The following is a 19817-nucleotide window of genomic DNA, read 5'->3' on the forward strand; positions in this document are numbered from 1 at the left end:
CCTAGCATATCCGAAATCACCTAAGAGATGCAACACCCGGCAAACAAGGTGGGCCCTGTTTTTAACCTGTTTCCACTTTTCTATTACTTACAGACTGTGGTCTCACAACATCAAGCCCATCGCCCTCACCCGAGAGTTCTTTGCCTCAGAGGACAAGGCGGACCACGCACATATTATCCCAGCTGCCTGCACCGTGGGCGTTATTTCCTGGGAGATCGAGAAAGCCACCCGGGAGGCTCGGAGGACGAAGCCAGATGCAGGAGATGGACCAGCCCAGCGGCTGTTTGTACCCCAATCTGTCTGATCTCAGATTCTGCACTGGGCACAAACAACCTCCACTTCAAGGACAGAAACTTAAATCTGTTCCAGTAAAACTTTTTCTCATATCACTTGTCACCCTGGAATGCACTGAACCATTAAGTTTTTGCAGCGCTACTTCTGGTGGCCCTCTCTGACCCGGGATGCCCAGGAGTGCGCCCGAAATAAGCCTTCGAATCAGCCGCCTGCAGGACAACTCCATTCTTTACCCACTCCCTCCAGACAATGGTCCCACATTGCTTTGGACTTTGTGATTGGGTTACCCCCTCCAGCAGGTGACACTGTAATACTTACCATAATAGACTGGTTTTCTGCTCACTTTGTGGCTCTGCCTAAACTTCCCATGGCTCTGGAGACCGCACGGCTGCTCATTAACCATGTCTTTTGCCTGCACAGAATTCTGGAGGACATAATGTCAGACCGTGGGCCTTAATTCACATCCTGCATATGGAAGGAGTTCTGCACCTCTTTAGGGTCCAAGGTTAGTCTATCCTCAGGTTATCATCCTAAGAGCGACGGCCAATCGGAACGAGCTAACCAGGAGTTGGAGGCCGCTCTGCGATGTGTCACCTCCTCCAACCAAGCCATCTGGAGCAAGGAACTGCCATGTATAGAATACGCCCACAACAGCCTAACTCCCTCTGCCATCGGTCGGTCCCCTTTTAAGGCCTCCCTGGGGTTTCAGCCACCTCCATTTCCCTCCGTCGAAGGAGAGCACTCGATTCCATCGGTCCAGGCCCATCTGCGTAGGTGCCATTGGGTGTGTAGGGCCACCCAGGCAGCCTTGTTATGCACCAAGGAGCACAACAAACGCATCACAGATTGCCACCAGACCCCAACCCCTGAATACTCTGTAGGACAGAAGGTATGGCTCTCCACACGTTTTGTTCCCGTCATGGTGGAGTCCAAGAAGCTCATCCTTAACTTCATCGGCCCGGTAGAGATCTCGGCCCTGGTCAACCCGGTCTCCGTAAGGCTCAAATTACCACGCAATATGAGGATACACAATGTGTTCCGAATTAAACGTTTCCGGTCTAGCCCTCTGTGCCCTCCTTCCAAGGACTCCACCTCGGGCCTCATGGATGGTCTGCCCACCTACTCCATCACTCATATTATTGATTCCAAGCAGGGGGGGCACAGCTGCCAATATCTAGTGGACTGGGAAGGCAATGGCCTGGAGGAACGGTCCCGTGAGTGGCCATCCTGGATAAATGCATGCTGTGGGATTTCCACTGTCAACACCCTGGTAAGCCTGGTGGGTCACATGGAGGCTCCCGTTGAGGGGGTGGGGGCCATACTGTCATGGGCCCCATGTCTCTCTGGCTGACCCTGCGCGATGTGACATGTTTTTTTGTGTGTGTGTGTGTGTGTGTGTGTGCTCTCTCTCTCCTCTCTGCAGGGCGGTTCCCATGCACCTGTCTTCAATCTTCACAATTGCCACTGGTCTTCAGTAATCTGGAGCTCTCTTTGAGATGACGGCTCTGTACTACTCGTCGCTGGATTGTTCAGTAATCCGCATCAGTCACTCATCGTTAGAAATCTGAACCCGTGCATTGTTTCTTAACCTGTTTCTAATAGAACCTTCTGTGTATATAGATTTTACCTGGACCTGTCCTTGTAATCCTGAGAGTCCTGTGAGTGAGGAGAGCCGTGAGCGTGAGTGGCTGCAAAGGAGAGCAGAATCCCAAGAAGAGAGAAGTGTTTGTGGAACCCTTCCTTTTCCCCACGGACCCTGGAGCCCCACCTGTATGTTGTATATATTATCACTTGGTGTTGTCACTGTAAATAAAATCACTGTCTCTTCCGCAAAGGATCCCTGGTCTGTGCCTGAGTCTGTTTAAGAACTCTGACATTGTAAAAACCCCAATTCTTTTATCATCGGACTGAAGGAAGAACAACACTCGGTGTTTTAATGCTCAATCAACAATCTATTTAATCAATACAATTCTCTTATAGTCTCTTCAATGTCATAAATTAATAAAATAAAAAAAATAATAAAATGAAGTAAAACGTTAATTTCATATGTCTTGATACTTTGTTCTATGAATTGGTGATGCTTAAGGTTTTGGAACTAGTTGCAAGTGTGCAAAGTGGAAAGCTCCCACAGTCATTCTTCATTCTGTATGACTAATGTATTCCTGACTGAAATTCAGTTTTAAGATTTAAGACACTCTCTTGCTGGGCTGCTGTGTTGCTGCTTTTTATGATCACATCAACATGGTGTGGACTAACTCAGATGCTGATGCAGATGTTGATGCCCAGGAATCTGAAGCAGCTGACTCTCTCCACCTCTGCTCCTTCGATGTGGATGTAGGTGTGGCCAGCTCTTTCCAGTTTCCTGTAATTCATGATGAGCTCCTTGGTTTTGCTGATGTTAAGCAGCAGGTTGTTGTTGCGGCACCATGATGTCAGGACTCTCACCTCTGCCCTGTATGCCGTCTCATCTTCATCAGATATGCAGCCGATGGTGGTGTCATCTGCAAATTTGATGATGTTGTTGGAGTTGTGTGTTGCTGTACAGTCATTGGTGAACAGGGTGTACAGCAGGGGGCTGAGCACACATCCCTGGGGGACACCTGTGCTGAGTGTGAGTGTGGATGAGGTGATATCTGTCTGTCAGGAAGTCCAGGATCCAGCTGCACAGGGAGGAGCTGATGTTCAGGTCACAGACAATGCAATATGCTTTCAGGGTTCAAGCTCCAGGCACATTTTTAGCACACAATGTCTATTTATAACAGTTTAAAGTCAATGATGACATCAATAAAGGGAATTAATCCTGAAAAGGGTGCTTTATGAAATTTAAAAAATTCCCTATCTAATTTTTCTTTTGCTTTTCATTACGAGTCTTGCCTGACACTTTAAGTTGACTTTCATTTTCTTGCTGAATGGAGAGGTCAGATTGTGTGTTTCCTACTTCCTGCCTACCCTGCCAAAAGGTCTGCCAAGCTTGTGGAATTTGTAGGCGTTTGACCAGGCATAACTACTCATGTGACAGGATATCCATGTGTCTGATTAAAAAGGGAAGGCACTGAGTCTCTGTACCACTGTTGCTCCATGTCACACACCTTTGCATACACCAGACCCCTTTGCTCATGACGGGAAATCTCTGCTACAGCCTCGTCCAACAGTAACTGCAAACTACGCAAGGATAATGTTGCCCTGTTTAAATTTTGCTGTGGTTCTCTGTGTCCTTCAAGTCCTCTGCATCACCGCTGATATAGGTATGTAACATGGAAACATTTTTGTTGGTTAATACACTTGTGGCTTCATTTGAAAAACATATGCCATGTGAATGTGTTGCTGAATTTTCTTTTTGCTCTGCTCCAGACACAAGTAGCTTCCTGATCTTCAATGAAGATCACAACAAGTGCGTAAAGGTGGAGAGTGCCACGTCTATAACAGTGGCTGCTTGTAATCCTCATGCCAAAGATCAACAGTTCCGATGGGTCTCTGAGTCTCGTCTCCTCAGTTTGTCTCTCAAGCTGTGTTTGGGGACTACAGCGATAAAGGACTGGGTGAAGGTGCAGCTCATGGAATGTGATGAGAGCAATGACCTCCAGCATTGGCAGTGTAAGAATGATACCCTCTTTGGCCTAAAAGACCAGGACCTGCACTTAAACTGGGGCAATCGCAATGAGAAAAGTGTCATGATCTACAAAGGTTCAGGGATCTGGAGTCGCTGGAGGATATATGGCACTCAGGGGGACCTCTGTTCAAAGGGATATCAAGGTAGGAATGATGGGTACAAGAGCCTACAAAGATAGCTAAACTTGAGTGTCCCTGAACAGTGCATGCTTTAAAGTTGTTGTTTTTAGGAATTTGCAAAGTACAATAAAATTGTTCTTACTTCCATTAAAATTATAAATGCAAAATATTATAATCTGTACAAAGTAAATTAGGTTATAAAAGTGCTATGGCTACTGATTAAATTGCATTCTAAACATGTTAAAGTATGTGAAAGGGTTTGTTTTTTTTTTAATCTGATCTGAGTACAAAACTTGCTGGTTACAGCATACCTGATGAGAAACTTTCAGTGATCACAGTCAGGTATTGTGTAGTCTGCTGAGACTGCATAATTGTCAGTGCAGCACAGATAATAAGCAGTGCTCATGAAGGCACTCTCTGTGCACAACACTGACAGCAAGTCTCAACTGTATAACTAGAATCCATCGTGGATAGGTTAAAAACCCACCCGTTTTTAAAGCTTGGTAACTCAAACAACCAAAAGCTGTATTAAGTTTTTACATCCACCATCACATTCAGGTCAACCTAAAACTTTAGACTAATTTATCACACCTTATAAGCTATTTGCAAAGTACAAGTATGTGTTTGCACACTTTACTGTACTTCTGGTTTGGAGTGATTTGCAGTGATTCTTACTTACCATTTGCAACTTTTGCAGCACTTCCCAACATTCTGGAGCATTTTGGGAAAAACCCCTTTTCATCATGGGAACATGTCCATTACAAGCACAAGTCCATTTTCTAAATTTAAATGACTGACCTTAACCGGGGCAAGAAACCGAGCAGTACTCCTTCTCGCCCAGCATCAGTAAATAAACTTGAGGGTAAATTGGGTGAAATCAACTGAATGAAGATCGAAAAAGCTTAAGAAAAGAACTCTAAGAAGTTGGGAGGCAAACTGTCCTAATTGTCAATCACATCCTGGTGAAATGACTGCATGTCTCCATTATTTGTGTCTCCGCAGAGATATTCACACTAGGAGGAAATGCTTTTGGAGCCGCTTGTCAGTTCCCTTTTAAGTTCCACAAGAAGTGGTACGCCGAATGTACTAAAGACGGTCGTACGGATGGACAGCTGTGGTGTGCCACAGAGAGAGATTATGATAAACTGGGGAAATGGGGATTTTGTCCAACCAGAGGTAAGGAATGAAAAATCTCTTTAACCTAAAAGATGGTTACAGATGATCCAGTCCACTTTACATCTATAATATGAAGACAGGAAGCCCTCCATGGTTACTTTTATCAAATCATGCACAAAAAATAGATTTTTTTTTATGAAGAATTCAGTGCTGCAGGCCTGTTTTCTGACCCTTTCTCACCTCTTCCTCTCATGGACTGTCAACACGGCACTGTCCTCTGTTTCCTCTTTTCACAGGCTTAAGTTTCCCCTGGCACTGCTCTTAAACTGAGGCAGGAAAGCAACAGCAAAATAAATGGCTCTCACTTTACCAGACTGTTTTATAAAGTCAGAGTTCAGTCCCATCTAATGCTGTAGAGGATGTCTCTTAAATTACATACTTTATACAATTGCTTTCTTTACGTTTTGAAATTCTTATTGATACTTTCTGATCCTGTATTTCAGCTATTCCCAAAGTCAAGACTGCTGTGGCCCACTTAAAAGCCACAGACTCCCATGGGGCCCACCCAATCCTTAATCTTTCTTCTAATCAAAATACAAGAAAAATCAATGAATTTCCTTGAAAATGTTACTCAAAAAGCATAAACAACACAGGCTGTTGGCTAAAATTTGCTAATGCTACCCAGTCATTCTTAAGACCCACCTGCAACACAAAACCTTATTAATAATATATTACAAACTCACCACCTCTTATTACCTGTTTTTACTTTTTATATAAATAAATACATTTATATACATATGTAATTGCATATACTTGTAATTTCAAACTAAATTTCTCTTATTACTGCAGCACCACCTGCAGTACCTTCACTGCCCACCAGGGGCCCCCCAGCTCACACTTGAGGAATCAGTGTTATATATCAACATGTCATCAAAACAGACTTGTTTTAAATTGTGATAGCACCCAGTCTTCAGTCCATATTCAAACCATTCAGGGTAATAAAAGAAAATGAATCCCTCACTGTGTACTGAAGTCAGGGAGCGTTCAATGAATTTAACTTCCTGATGTAAGTAATTTCCAGCTGTGTAATAATTGATAGCGCTTTGTGTCTTTGCCATAATCTAGCATCCTCCAACTGGGTCACTGACCCAGTCACAGGGGTTCAGTATCAATTAAACGCACAGTCAGTGTTGACTTGGTATCAGGCCAGGAAGAGCTGCCAGCAGCAGGGAGCTGACCTCCTCAGCATCGTAGAGCTGCATGAGCAGTCATACATTTCAGGTACATAATCAACCTTGTATCATCTGTGTTATATTGCTGATGATACATTAATTTTAAATGCATGTGTTGACACAGGGTTAGCAAATCATTTGGGCTCATCTCTGTGGATTGGGCTGAACAGCTTGGATTTTGACAGTGGATGGCAGTGGAGCAACGGAAACCCTTTCAGATATTTAAACTGGGCCCCAGGTTAGTATGTCTTGGTATATGTCATGGAATTATGTGAGGGGTTTTTTTAAACCTGGAGAACTTTTATATTTAGCATTACCTAATCTGTGCTTCCCACAGGTCATCCATCATCAAACCCTGGGTTAAACTGTGCAACCCTAAATGCTGCGAAGGCCTCAAAGTGGGAGAGCAGCGTGTGCAGCAAGAAACTTGGTTACATTTGTCGTAAAGGAAATGCTACCAGTCTGCCCCCGCCATTGAGTAAATCTCCATTTATTATGAGTCCGTATCTTTACAAAACAAACCTACAAAGAGTTTGTTCTTAGCCCTTCTGGTCTCTATCCACAGCCAAACAGCCTGGCTATTGCCCCAATCACTGGGTTCACTATGCAGGAAACTGCTACTACCTGGTGAGGACTGCAGAGATGTGGAGTAATGCTTTAGCTGCATGCCGCAAAGAAGGAGGAGATCTGGCCAGCATACATAACATAGAGGAGCAGAGCTTCATTATTTCTCAGTCTGGATACAGTAAGTGTGCAAGAAGATAACAACAAATAACAATATCCTGCTAAAGTACTGAAATATCAGATAGTAAGTACTCTATCGTGACGTGGAATAGGCCTACCTATTACCTACCTACCTATAAATTAAAAGAAATACCTTTACATTTTGAGAAAATATGAAACCTTATTTTAAGCCTTGAGCTAATTTGCTTAGCATAGCATTAGCTAGGTTGTATCGTATGAGCTTTGTAACAAACTATACCTGGCAGCACTTCCAAAACAGACTAAAAAAATAAATTTGTGATGTTCATTAAACAATTCTATTACAAAAACAGCCTGACTGAGTAAGGAGACATATATGACCACTTTCCGTCTCTCTATATTTCAAACCTCAGTGCCGACAGATGTGCTCTGGATTGGCTTGAATGACCAAAAGAACCAGATGCTCTTTGAATGGTCCGATCACTCACATGTCACCTTCACCCAGTGGCAGAGTGATGAGCCCTCTCATCTCAACAGCTTCCAAGAGGACTGTGTCCTGATTCAAGGAAAGGTAGCACAAATTCTTGCTAAATGACAATCAATTTTGTTATAAAGCTACTACTCTAAGACCCCTCTGTATTTCTTATACAGGATGGTAAGTGGGCAGATCACATGTGTGAGAAGTTGCATGGATATATGTGCAAGAAGAAGGCCTCAGCTAAACCAATTGGAGGCAGTCTAGCGGAAGTCAACGAAGGATGCAAGCTTGTGAGTTATGTCATTTCCTTTAAATGCAGATGTAAATTAACAGAAAGCCTTTATTCATCAGTTTTTCTCCTTTTTTAGGGATCAATCAGGTTTGGTTCATACTGTTATAACATCGGAGCTGAGAAAAAAACCTTTGAAGAGGCAAAGCAGGCATGCTCAGGGGCTGGTGCGAACCTGGTGGATGTGTCTGATAGGTATATTTCATGTTTAAATGTTTTTGTAATAGTTCAAATACCAAATACCAGTTTTTAAAATATTACAATGAATGACACTGAAAAACTTCTGTTTTTAACACTTTTTTATTACATCAATTTCAATTATTTTGCTTTGTAGTATTATGAACTATTTTGCAGTACACATTTTTGGAGTATGCGTAGTATTATTGCGTGACTGCTGATGAGCAAATCTTTGCATCACAATAGAATTCTCGTAAACTCTATCTAAAGACCAAAGAAAGACTGTACCAGAACCGTGCCATCAATTGTACCTGAATGACTTGACAGAAAATAACTCTTAGTGGGAAAGATATATTTTTTGTCTGAGAAGCTGACCCTTTTCCTGAAACCTTCATTACTCACTGTGTGTGTTTTTTTTTTTAAAATTGGTTAGTTATTTCATTTCTCTTGGTGAGCTGGTGAGATACTGTGACACAGTGTACTGTCCACTTTTGTACAATGTCTGAGTTCACTTCCAGTTAGCAACCAGTGCGTTGTTTTGCTTGGCCTCCATTCATTCATAATACTGCGATTTGTGGCACGTGTTCAAGCCACTGAATTATGCAAGAAACGTCTCCTGGATGCACTGGCACACATCTTTACTGATGTATCCTGGGGTCATCAGGTGTTTCAGGTCTCACAGCATCATACACCCTCGCCCAGGCAACCCAGCCGGGGGTGATCAGGCCCCGACATACATAGCAGTAGCTACCCACGGATCCGCCCTCTTAATCCACAGCCACCTTGTGGCTTAATCTGCCACTTCACTCACAGCCTGGATGGTGGAAGTCTGCCTGCATGATGTTTGCCCAGGTGACCTTGCACTGCAAGGTGCTCTCTCACCTTGTCCATGCTCCCTGCCACCTGAGTCCTACAGCCCTGCTTACTCGCTCCTCCTCCTCACCTGCTTGGACTTCCCCTGGAGTAGCTGGTATCGCTCCATTCCCTGTGCCCTGCTGGGCCTTTGGGAAGTGCCCCAAGCCTGTTCCCCCTTTTGCTAAAACCCCCAACAGTGTCTTCTGCCTTAGGTGTGATTCTGCCACCTCAACTGCCTTCTCGGCCTTCTACTTTCTTCCTGTCGTTACCTCGATACCTGCTGATCCCACCTTGCAGTCTTTGGCATCTCTATACTGTAGGGCTTCTCTTCTGTGTACCACCTTGAACTCTGTGAGACCAAGGGTAACTGCAAGATGTTGCCTGCCCCATACAAGGCAGCACTGGTGAGGTTGTGGGGAAGACCCAGCCACTTACAAAGAAAGCCACTGATCTTCCTTTCAAGGGATTCCCCAGTAGTTATTGGAACTGTATAGACAAGTACAGTCCACAGGATTCGGGGCAGGATGGAATGCTGGTAGTTCCAGGCTTTAAATCTTCCAGGAAGGCCAGACTTATCCACCTTAGTGAGCCAGGCTCCCAGGTCCTCATTTGCCTTCTGGATGGCAGCAGTCTTTCAGGCTGGAGTAAATGAGTTGCCCCAAGCTCTTGACTGGTTGTTCCATTATGGATGGGATTATGGTTCCTGAGATTGAGAACTTGTCCGTCACCTTCCCCTTCTTTAGTACCATAGATCTTGACTTAGAAGGTTTCAAACTCATCCTTGCCCATGAGATGAGTCTCTCAAGTCCTCGTAAGATCCACCTGCACCCTGGGACTGATGACATCGTGATGGTGAGGTCATCCATATAGGCTCTAATAGGGGGCCCTTTACACTCCACCTCAGCAGCCTTTACTACCATGTTCATTGCAAGGGCAAACAGCATAACTGAGATGGTACAGCCTATTATTATTCCTTTCCTGAGGCGATGTCAGTCTGAACTGGCCCAGAAGTGACCCTGAGCCTGAAATTGTCATAATAGTCTAAGATCAGGTCCGTGATCCTGCTGGGGACATGGTGGAGGTGTAGAGCATGCTCAACCAGTTTGTGTGGGATAGACCTGTGGGCATTGGTCTGGTCCACCACAATACATCTAGGTCGCCTCTGTTCTCGTGGGCTTCTCTTATAAGGTGTGTAACTACAACAGTGAGGAAGCCAGGAACTCCTGGGTTCCCCATCTTCTGAACTGATGGAGAAACTCGGTCAGTCTCCGGGAGACAATGCTAAAAAACACCTTCCCCTCCATGCTCAATAGCGAGATGCTCTGAAACTGGTTGATGTTTTTCGAGTCCTCCTCTTTGGTAATCCAGACTCGCTCTGCATACCTCCACTGGTCAGCAACTCTCCCTCTCCACCATATCACCTTTGAGGTCTTCCACAGGTGACAAAGTAGCTCTGGCCAGGATGAAAAAGAAAGCACTGGACAAGGGTAGCTTTATTTGATCTCTGATCACTTGATCACGATAGCCTACTTTTTACATAACAATCCTTTAATATTAGAGCCTTTATCAGACTAGTCTGGACAGTACTGAACCATGACAGAAAAAATTTGTATGTCTATTTTGAACTTCACAACTATTCCACACTTAATTTTAATGTAGAAATGTCACACATATGCCAAACTTTCTGTTTGTGTATGTTTTCACGCAGATATGAGAATGCATTTCTAGTCAGTTTGGTGGGCTTGAGACCTGAGAAGTACTTCTGGACAGGTTTATCCAACACAGAAGACAGAAACACTTTCAAATGGACGACTGAAAGAGCGGTCACATTCACTCATTTCAATGTGGGAATGCCAGGTACACATTAGTTAGACTCTTTAACCTATCACATTCAGTTTTGGCATCACCGTCCTGCTGGAGTGTGTTTAAACACATCAAGCTGATGATTTGAGGAGAAGTTGTCAAATTTGAAAGAAGTCATCCTTCTTCATTATTCCATCCACTTTTTGTAATGTAGCAGTTCCATTCTCAGCAAAACAGTCCCAGAAAATTATGCTACCACCGCCGTGCTTGGCAGTTGATGCAGTTTTCTTAACTTACTCCTCACCTTTACTCCTTCTATTTCATCTGAGTGGTGGACAGCTTCAAATTTCAGTTGAGCTTGAAGGATTTTTCATCATCATCATCATCATCACCTTTATTTATAAAGCACTTTAAAACAACCACAGGTGACACAAAGTGCTGTACATTGGGACTATAAAATAAAATTACATGATATATAAATAAAAAACAAGTAAAAGAAAAGTAAAATAATTAATTAAATAGCTAACTCAATTAAAAGAGAAACTAAGTCTCACTGAGGTTAAAAGCCAAAGAATAAATGTGGGTTTTAAGACGTGATTTAAAAGTGGACAGTGAAGGGGCCTCTCTAACGTGCAAGAGCAAATTATTCCATAATTTAGGAGCCACGATAGAAAAGGCCCTGTCCCCTCTGAGCTTCCTCTTGGATCTCGGTACCTCCAGGAGCAGCTGGTCAGCTGACCTGAGAGACCGACAGGGTGTGTGGTGATGAAGAAGCTCGGAGAGGTAAGGTGGGGCAAGACTGTGAAATTTTAAAATAAACTCTAAAAGACACAGGAAGCCAGTGCAGGGAGGCTAGCACAGGGGTTATATGCTCTCTTTTACAAGTTCCTGTTAGGAGTCGTGCAGCCGCATTTTGAACCAGCTGCAGACGTTTGAGCAACGACTGACTGAACCCCGCATAAAGTGAGTTACAGTAGTCCAGGCGGGGAGAAATAAAAGCATGGGTCACTGTTTCAAGGTGCTGCCTCGAAAGAAAAGATTTTACTCTTGCCAGTCACCTTAAATTATAAAAACTGGACTTCACCACTGCTCTGACTTGGTTGTCCAATTTAAAATCACTGGTTTTTGAAACTGGTTTCACTATGGACAGTCAAGCTGGGATTACAGCAGTTTCCAGTTCATGTCAAGCTTCAGCCTTGATTGTTCCTAGCTTGTTCCTGAACTAACTAAATTTCCTCTCATCTGAGGGAGAAAGTTAGGGTCTCCTTCCAGATCTTGGCAATGTGGTGACACAGCTGAACAACTAGTAATTAAACTGAATAATTTAAACTGATAATCTCAGAATCTGCAGTTGTTTAGAGACAGACCTTCCCAATCTACAGTTCTCCTTCTTCAGTTCACTTGGTCTTTGCCATTGTTCTGAGTATGCTGTCATGATCATCATTGTCGTGTCAATCATGATCACTAATGAGAAGTTAAACGGCTCTTCTTATACTCAACACAGTTTCTTTCATGTATTTGATTGAATCTAATCCTTATGCCTTTTACCTTACTCTAATAAAAGACAGAAAACAAGGATGTGTTGCTATGACAACTGGAGTTTTTGCTGGACTATGGGATGTTGTCAGCTGCAGTAACAAGGAGAAGTATATTTGCAAGAAACGTGCTGAGGGTGTGCAGACGACAACAGCTCCACCCACCACTCTGGCTGCGACCTGTGCGTCTCAGTGGACCCCAGTCGGCAAAGGGAACAAATGTTTAAAAGTAGGAGCACAAACTTAAGAACAATAACAAATTTGCGTCATTTCAGTAATAAAACACTGGCTTATTTTGCTTTTTTTCTCCTTAATAAAGGTGTACAAGAAGAATCAAGAGGAAAAGAAGACTTGGTCTGAAGCACGGGACTTCTGCAGGGCCATTGGCGGGGACCTCATAAGCTTACACAGTCATCAGGAATGGAGACAGCTCAAGTATGTTTACTTGCACTAGCTAACAGCTTGCATATCTCAGAATTCATACTGGGTAAATCAACAATTCAGATGAACAATGTTTGTGTTTTTTACTTTCATGCAGTGTCTACTACAGTGAAAAATTTTGGATAGGCCTCAGCTTACAGGGAACCAATGGAGGTTTTGTCTGGAGTGATGGATCACCGGTACATAGCAATTCAGAACAATCAGGAAAAGCTTTAATTATTACTGCTCTCATTTCCTGTCTAATTATGTATCTTTCTAAAAACTTTGACCTAGTTTGACTTTGAGAACTGGGGCTATGGAGAACCAAATAACCACAATGACAACGAGCACTGTACAGAGATGGATTCTAACATGAGAATGAGGTGGAATGATCGACACTGTGATGCCTACAATAGCTGGATTTGCCAGTTACGCAAAGGTGAGACAGGCTAATCTTATCTTGGAATTTCAGCTCACACAGAGCCATATTTCCAAACATTTGGCGTTAAATTAAAGCTTGGTAATATTTGTGGGTCTCGTTTATTTATTGTCAGGTGTGACTCCCAACCCCGAGCCTGTGATATCTGTACAAGGTAAGTTTAATTATTGTTCCAGAGAAAAGTCTAGTTGATTCAACAGATCTTTTTATTTCACTGAGAAATACAGTGTAGGTCAGTTGAGTCACTATTTCTGTCTAGATTCAACGATGCCCTCTGCTATTACATTGATTGGTCTGAAATGTAAATGTATACCTCATTAATTTATTTATGGTTCTTGGAGGCTAAACCCTAAGGATTCTCTAATATTTCTGCCTTTTTTCTTTTCATAACTCATCTTAAAGAATCACAAAGCTGCTGGTATGACTGAACTTCCAATGACTGTTTTTGTTCTCTTTGCAGAATACAACACCACAGATGATGGATGGCTTCTATACAATGACAGCCAGTATTACGTGAACATGAACAAACAGAGTATGGAAGCAGCCAGAGCCTACTGCAAAAAAAACTTTGGTGAACTTGTGGTCATCACAGGAGAGAGCGAGAGAAAGTTTCTTTGGAAACAGGCAAGAAATATAGAATTTATTTCCAAACCTGATAACTCAAATCAGCACCTTTGTGCATTTTCTTTAAATTCCAAAATCCACAGAGTCTCTTTTTCCTTTTCCTCCTGATATAAAGTCTCATTTTATGTTTCAACAGATTTCTAGAGGAACACAAGGACAGTACTACATCGGCCTGATAGTGAATTTAGATAAATCGTTTAGGTAAATCAAAATGCATTATTTACCAAAAACACACTAGCTGTTTACAAACAACCTTTATCAAATGTTTAGGATTCTTGATCACTTGTTAATTCTGTACTTTTCATTTTAAGCTGGCTTGATGGCACCCCTGTAACTTACACCGCATGGGAACACAATGAGCCCAACTTTGCCAACAATGATGAAAACTGTGTGACTATGTACAACAGCATGGGTGAGTCTAATACAGAGAAAATCCATATTGTAATTTATGGTAAATGTTAGCTAAAAAATTAACCCCTAAATCCCTTGAAATGATTTGAAATTTAATTCAATTCATCATTTTCTGTAAATTCTTCACATGTAGGGTACTGGAATGATATTAACTGTGGTATTGAGCTTCCTTCGATATGTAAGAGAAGCAACAGTTTTATCAATACAACAATGGCCCCGACCACAGCTCCCAAAGGAGGATGTGCTCCAGAGTGGCTAGCTTTCCAAGGAAAGGTAAATATATATGTACTACACACAGATTATTCCAGGTGAATGTCTTTAATTAAACAAATAAATAAATGAATGAATAAATAAAAACTATAGCAAAATATCCTGGCCAAGTTGATGTCTTCCCATTTGTTATTTTAGTATAAACGCCCTGATTACATTTTATTTACACAGTGCTACAAATTTGTTGTGGGGATTAACAAAAACTGGCACAATGCCAGGACACACTGCATAAACCAGGGAGGAAATCTGCTTTCTATAACCAGTGAGAAAGAGCAAGGTGAGTGACAGGAGTGTTGCAAAGTGCAGTTCATGTTTAAACATATCGGTTGATTTTCATCTGTCACTAAATTACATTGCAATAATTCCTTTCTAGCTTTCCTAACAACACAGATGCTGAACTACAAGGAAGATTTTTGGATTGGTATGAATGATGTCAACTGGGACATGCGCTTTGTGTGGACAGATGGGAAAAGCATTTCATACACCAACTGGGCCTTAGGGGAGCCAGCATCAGCACCTCCAGGAAGATATTTTCATGAGGTTATTCACTGATTTTTTCTTAGAATTCTTTCTGCCTATCCAGACAGCTAATATTAAATAAACAGTTTAGTTTAACAGTATGGTACATGTATGTAACCCAGATGGTCCCAGTCACCTTAGCACAGGATTAGGAAGAAGTCTAATATGATATTCAAAAGATCACTTTTAATCACTGAAATGGTAGTATTTCTTTGTTATCCCATGCTTCCAAGTCAAGGTTTAATCTAAACAACATATACAATATTTAAAATCTTTGTTTCATAATCAGTAATATCGAAAGAAAAAAACAACTGCAGCTATGTTTCCAGTTATCGAGTTCAGGAGCCTATCCCAGCAGTCACAGGGTCAGAGGTGGTGCACACAGTGGCCTTTGCTGGGTGAACAGACACAGAGAGGTGGACAACCGTGCTCACAGCCAATTTAGAGTCATCAGTTAACCTAACCTGCCTGTTTTTACTCCACCAGCCATTCTGCCTCCATCACACAGTGATTACACAGATTATGTGTGCATGCCCCAGTGGTAATATTTATGTAAAACAATAAGGCAAATATTTACTTATTCAAACTGTGTGTAAAAAGGAATGTCAGCATACTGTCATCATAATACAACCAATGGAAACAAACCTTTTTTTTCTGCTTGACAGTCCTATGACTGTGTGATCATGATAGGCACCAGTGCCAGAAAAACTGGATTCTGGAAGGTGGATGACTGTCAGTCAGAATATGGCTTCATCTGTAAAAGAAAAATTGGTGAGTAATAAACTAATGAGGCCACACTATCAGTAAAGCATGCTGTTAAATTTAAAGGCGCTCTGTATTATCCTCATTTTTTCTTATATATACTGTTTATACAAATGTATTATGCAGCTTATCTCTATGAGTCACAAGATCAAGCTTCAGACAACTTTTTTAACTCTTGGATCTGTGTGATGTCAGTGACTAACCCTAATATGGTCATGTTGCCTATGGCCACAATAGCCCTATGCCAAGCAGTTCAAGCCTGTTGTTTGTAACAGTCAGCCAATCAGAACAATCAGTTTACAGTTAGCTTAACAATACCCAGCATAATCAAAAATGATTTAGAAATTAAAATTATTTAAAAGTGTGAATTGTCATGAATTGTTGAATGATGGTAAGGCAAGGCAAGTTTATTTATATAGCACAATTCAACAACAAAGTGATTCAAAGTGCTTTACAGAGACATTAAAAACAAAAACAAATAAAAAGCATGATTTAAATTTGATTAAAACAAGCAAGCAAACAAACAAACAAACAAACAAAACAGTATATAAAATCAGAACAGTAGATAAAATCAGTAGTTAAAAAGTAGGTTTTGAAATTTAAACTTAAGTGTGGATTTGGTGCTTTATTCAAATGCAGCTGAGAATAGGTGAGTCTTCAACCTGGATTTAAATAAACTGAGTGTTTCAGCTGATCTAAGGCTGGTAGTTGAGAGGACGCTGAATCATGATGTTGAAACAGGCATTACAACAGAAATGTGTCCATTACACTGCAGAGCAGTACAGCGGCATGAAAAACAAAAGAAAAACACATAGACAATGGCCAGGAGCAAAACAGGAAGCACAACCAGAAGCAAAAGCAGGTGATCTGACAAAAGAAAACAGGGTCAAAACAGGACTCTGTATACACAGGGGGGCTACTGAGGATGAAAAACAGGTGGAAGAAGGTCAATGCACAGGAGCAAGTAATCAAACAAAAGTGAAAACAATGAGAGAAACAGGAGGGATGAAAAAGCAAAGTGGAAAATAATTACATTTTGTGTAATCGCACTGGAGTTGCAGAGCCCTTACGTAGACATTTCTTGTGACTATGATTACCAGCTAATGTGTGTCATTTACTCAGATTCACAAATTGCTGTCAAACCCACCACTGTGTCACCAAAGACCTTCTACAAGCTCGGCAATGACTCCTACAAAGTGGTGACCCAGAAAATGCGCTGGGATGAGGCCAGGAGGCAGTGCCAAGCAGATGATGCAGAGCTGGCTAGCATCCTGAGCCCCGTATCACACGCATACGCCACCTTGCAGATTCTCAAGCTCAACGAGCCTTTGTGGATTGGCCTCAACAGCAATGTGGTAGGGGTCTACCTGTTACAGCTTATTGCTGGTTCAAGCAGGATTTCAAGTTGAGATTTTGACCTTGTTTCTAGCTCTGTGTCAGTTTTCATCAATTTCATTCTTTCACAGACTGGTTTTCACTTCAAGTGGGTGGATAACTGGGCTCTGTCTTACACCAAATGGGGCAAAAATGAACCTAAACATAACTACGCCTGTGTGTATGTAGACGTGGACAAAACATGGAAGACTGCACCATGTACCAATACCTATTATTCCCTTTGCAAAAGGTCACCAGGTGAGACATTCTCTCTTTTACACTTTGTACACACACACTCTGCATAATTAGCAGGCAGCTCATAAGACTGGCACAAAACCTGCTCCTTCTTTTTCAGTTGTAGCTCCCACTGCTCCCCCGCAGCTTCCTGGAGACTGTCCACAATCAACAAGCAGGAGAACATGGATACCTTTCAGAGGCCATTGTTATTCCTTCTTCAGCTCAGTGACCGACGACTGGCCCCGCGCCTCACTTCATTGTATACAAATGGGTAAGTTACGAAAAATTCAATGTAAACAGAGAATTATGTCTATGTTTATGACCTTTAACATTTAACTGTTGTATCATGTTTATCAGGTGCTTCACTAGTGAGTATTCAGGACCCTATTGAGAGTAAATTCATAGAAGAGATTGTGGAGATTCTCCAGGACAGTGCCAAAACCTTTTGGATTGGAATGTATAAAACCCATGAAGGTGAGGTTAAATTCAGTCTAACACATACATGTATAAACGCACCGACACATTGGATATGTGTTGATAAATTAACATGTGTCTCTGCTTCAGACAAGTGGAAGTGGATCGATAACAGCCCTTTGGACTATACCAACTGGAAATCAGGAATGGTACAGTCAGAGTCGTGTGTGTACATCAGTTCTGACACTGGTCTGTGGAGTACGACATACTGCAGAAAGTCATTTTCTTACATCTGCAAAACACCAAAAGGTAACTTAAATAAGCTTTTTTTTAAATAAATATTCAATTTAGCCTTGTATGTATTTACTGATTTATTTACTGATTTATCATTTTAGTTATTAAACCTACAGAAAAGCCTCCATTTGTTGGTAAGTTGATAAAAATATATAACATATATTTTTTAAGTTTTCAAATCTGAGTAATTTCACTGCTCCAACTCTATGTTTTTGCCTCCTCAGCCCACGTCATCCAGGAAACTACACATGGGTCTGCTGGCATCATTGTGGCTACAGTATTAATTGTAATCGCCATAGTTGGACTTGGTGCCTTCCTCCTGTTCCGTAAAAGGATACCTAGGATACCTGCCCTCAACCTGAGAGAATCCACCTTTGACAACAAGTTATACTTCAACAATCCAAACCGAGCAGCGGTGGACACCAAAGGGCTGGTCGCGAACATCGAGCAGAATGAGCAAGCATAGAAAGGCAGGAGAGGATTGGCAATCAACCCCATGAAAATTAGATTTCTGTTTTCATTTTATGTTTATATTTTGGATCACTTCTCTGGAAACTGGAACTGTTTGGTGTTTTGTTTTTTTTGGTTTGTTTGTTTTGGGTGGGGGTTTGAGGAAACTGTACGATTTGTATGAAAAATAGTGATTACAAATTATTGCTTTTGTTTTTGTTTTTCATGATAATGTAAAATGTGAAATGTGTACAAATGTTTTTGTTTTGTTTTACTTTTATAATCAAAATAGAGAATGATGAGAATGACAAAAAGTGAATTTTAGTGCTATTTGACAAATCTTTTTATGGCATTTAAATCAAAGCCCGATTAAAAAAATATGAAAACATGAAAAAAAAATTCAATTTTTTTTGCTTTTAAGTGATTGAATTGAAGCAAAGTATTTATTTACAGCTGTGATATACATGAAGACTGATTCAACTAAGTTATGGTAAACATCAACAGTTGAATCCAATAGCGCTGCAGGTAACATGCTTAGTTTTCACTGTGATGTTTATGTAACCATGTGTAGAAAGGAAAGAAAGAGAGGTCCTTCTCCATCAGGTGGAGAGCAGCTAATCACCCGATGGCAGGGAGGTGGTAAGTAAAGGAGGACAAAAAAAAACATTTTATTTATAAAACCACACAGGGTGTTCAGGACAACAAAAACCTAAAAGTGCACAAAGCAAACTAGCAGTCCACAGTATATTAAGCCTACAGTCACCATGGTTTTAAACTAAGTGCTCAATAAACCACTGGAACAAAAAGCGTTTCATCAGTTGTGCCTCAATATGAATCACCTGTTGCTGGGTCCAACTCCATGGCCATGCCTGGCAAAGACTCAATACAGCCCGCTGGATTTCATGGGAGACTGGCATAAATTTTGGAGCTTGAATTGCAATTTTACAACTTTCACAGCTTTTTATACTGATGGGGATCTCTCCCATTGCCATTCATACTATGCCAGATTAAGTAAGTAATAGATAAACAGTTAAATGACAGAAAAGTCACAGACATTTTATGCGAATTGACAAAATTCGTTTTATGATTACAACACAGTCAATGAGTTAAGCACATGCTTTTTTCCCCTTACTGCACTTCTTTTTCTAATACTAAGATTGGGATTAAATGTATACTTAAACTTCTTTACCCTGACAAAAACAGGGATTTTACAAAGTGGGCTGTTTGTGGCCCTCCAATGTGAAATGAGTGTGACATACCCGTTTTATATAAAAAGCTATTAAAAAGCTGTCAGATCATTTCATGAGTCCCTCCTGAGCAAACACCCTTGTTCTTTTTTAATTTATCGAGCACCAGGATGCCATTAACGCTACATTGAAGATGTTGTTCTGCA

General features: G+C 41.5%; 1 protein-coding gene across 1 annotated transcript; it reads left to right on the plus strand.

Annotated features, from left to right (window-relative positions):
* The first annotated feature begins 3346 nt into the window (after positions 1–3346).
* mrc1a (mannose receptor, C type 1a) lies at positions 3347–19230 on the plus strand. Its single transcript, XM_019363088.2, has 30 exons — positions 3347–3539; positions 3646–4047; positions 5026–5199; positions 6265–6420; positions 6496–6609; positions 6709–6849; positions 6937–7116; positions 7487–7644; positions 7725–7841; positions 7920–8035; positions 10581–10729; positions 12240–12439; positions 12530–12645; positions 12749–12830; positions 12925–13069; positions 13185–13223; positions 13530–13693; positions 13830–13894; positions 14005–14105; positions 14238–14377; positions 14546–14651; positions 14748–14914; positions 15559–15664; positions 16778–17010; positions 17122–17287; positions 17385–17537; positions 17624–17740; positions 17831–17989; positions 18076–18108; positions 18199–19230. Exons 1-30 carry the CDS (start codon positions 3470–3472, stop codon positions 18438–18440), a joined length of 4311 nt encoding a protein of 1436 aa, XP_019218633.1. The 5' UTR covers positions 3347–3469; the 3' UTR covers positions 18441–19230.
* The last annotated feature ends 587 nt before the right edge of the window (positions 19231–19817 follow it).

The sequence above is a fragment of the Oreochromis niloticus genome, linkage group LG9 (assembly GCF_001858045.2).
Source record: "Oreochromis niloticus isolate F11D_XX linkage group LG9, O_niloticus_UMD_NMBU, whole genome shotgun sequence".
NCBI classification, from domain to species: Eukaryota; Metazoa; Chordata; class Actinopteri; order Cichliformes; family Cichlidae; genus Oreochromis; species Oreochromis niloticus.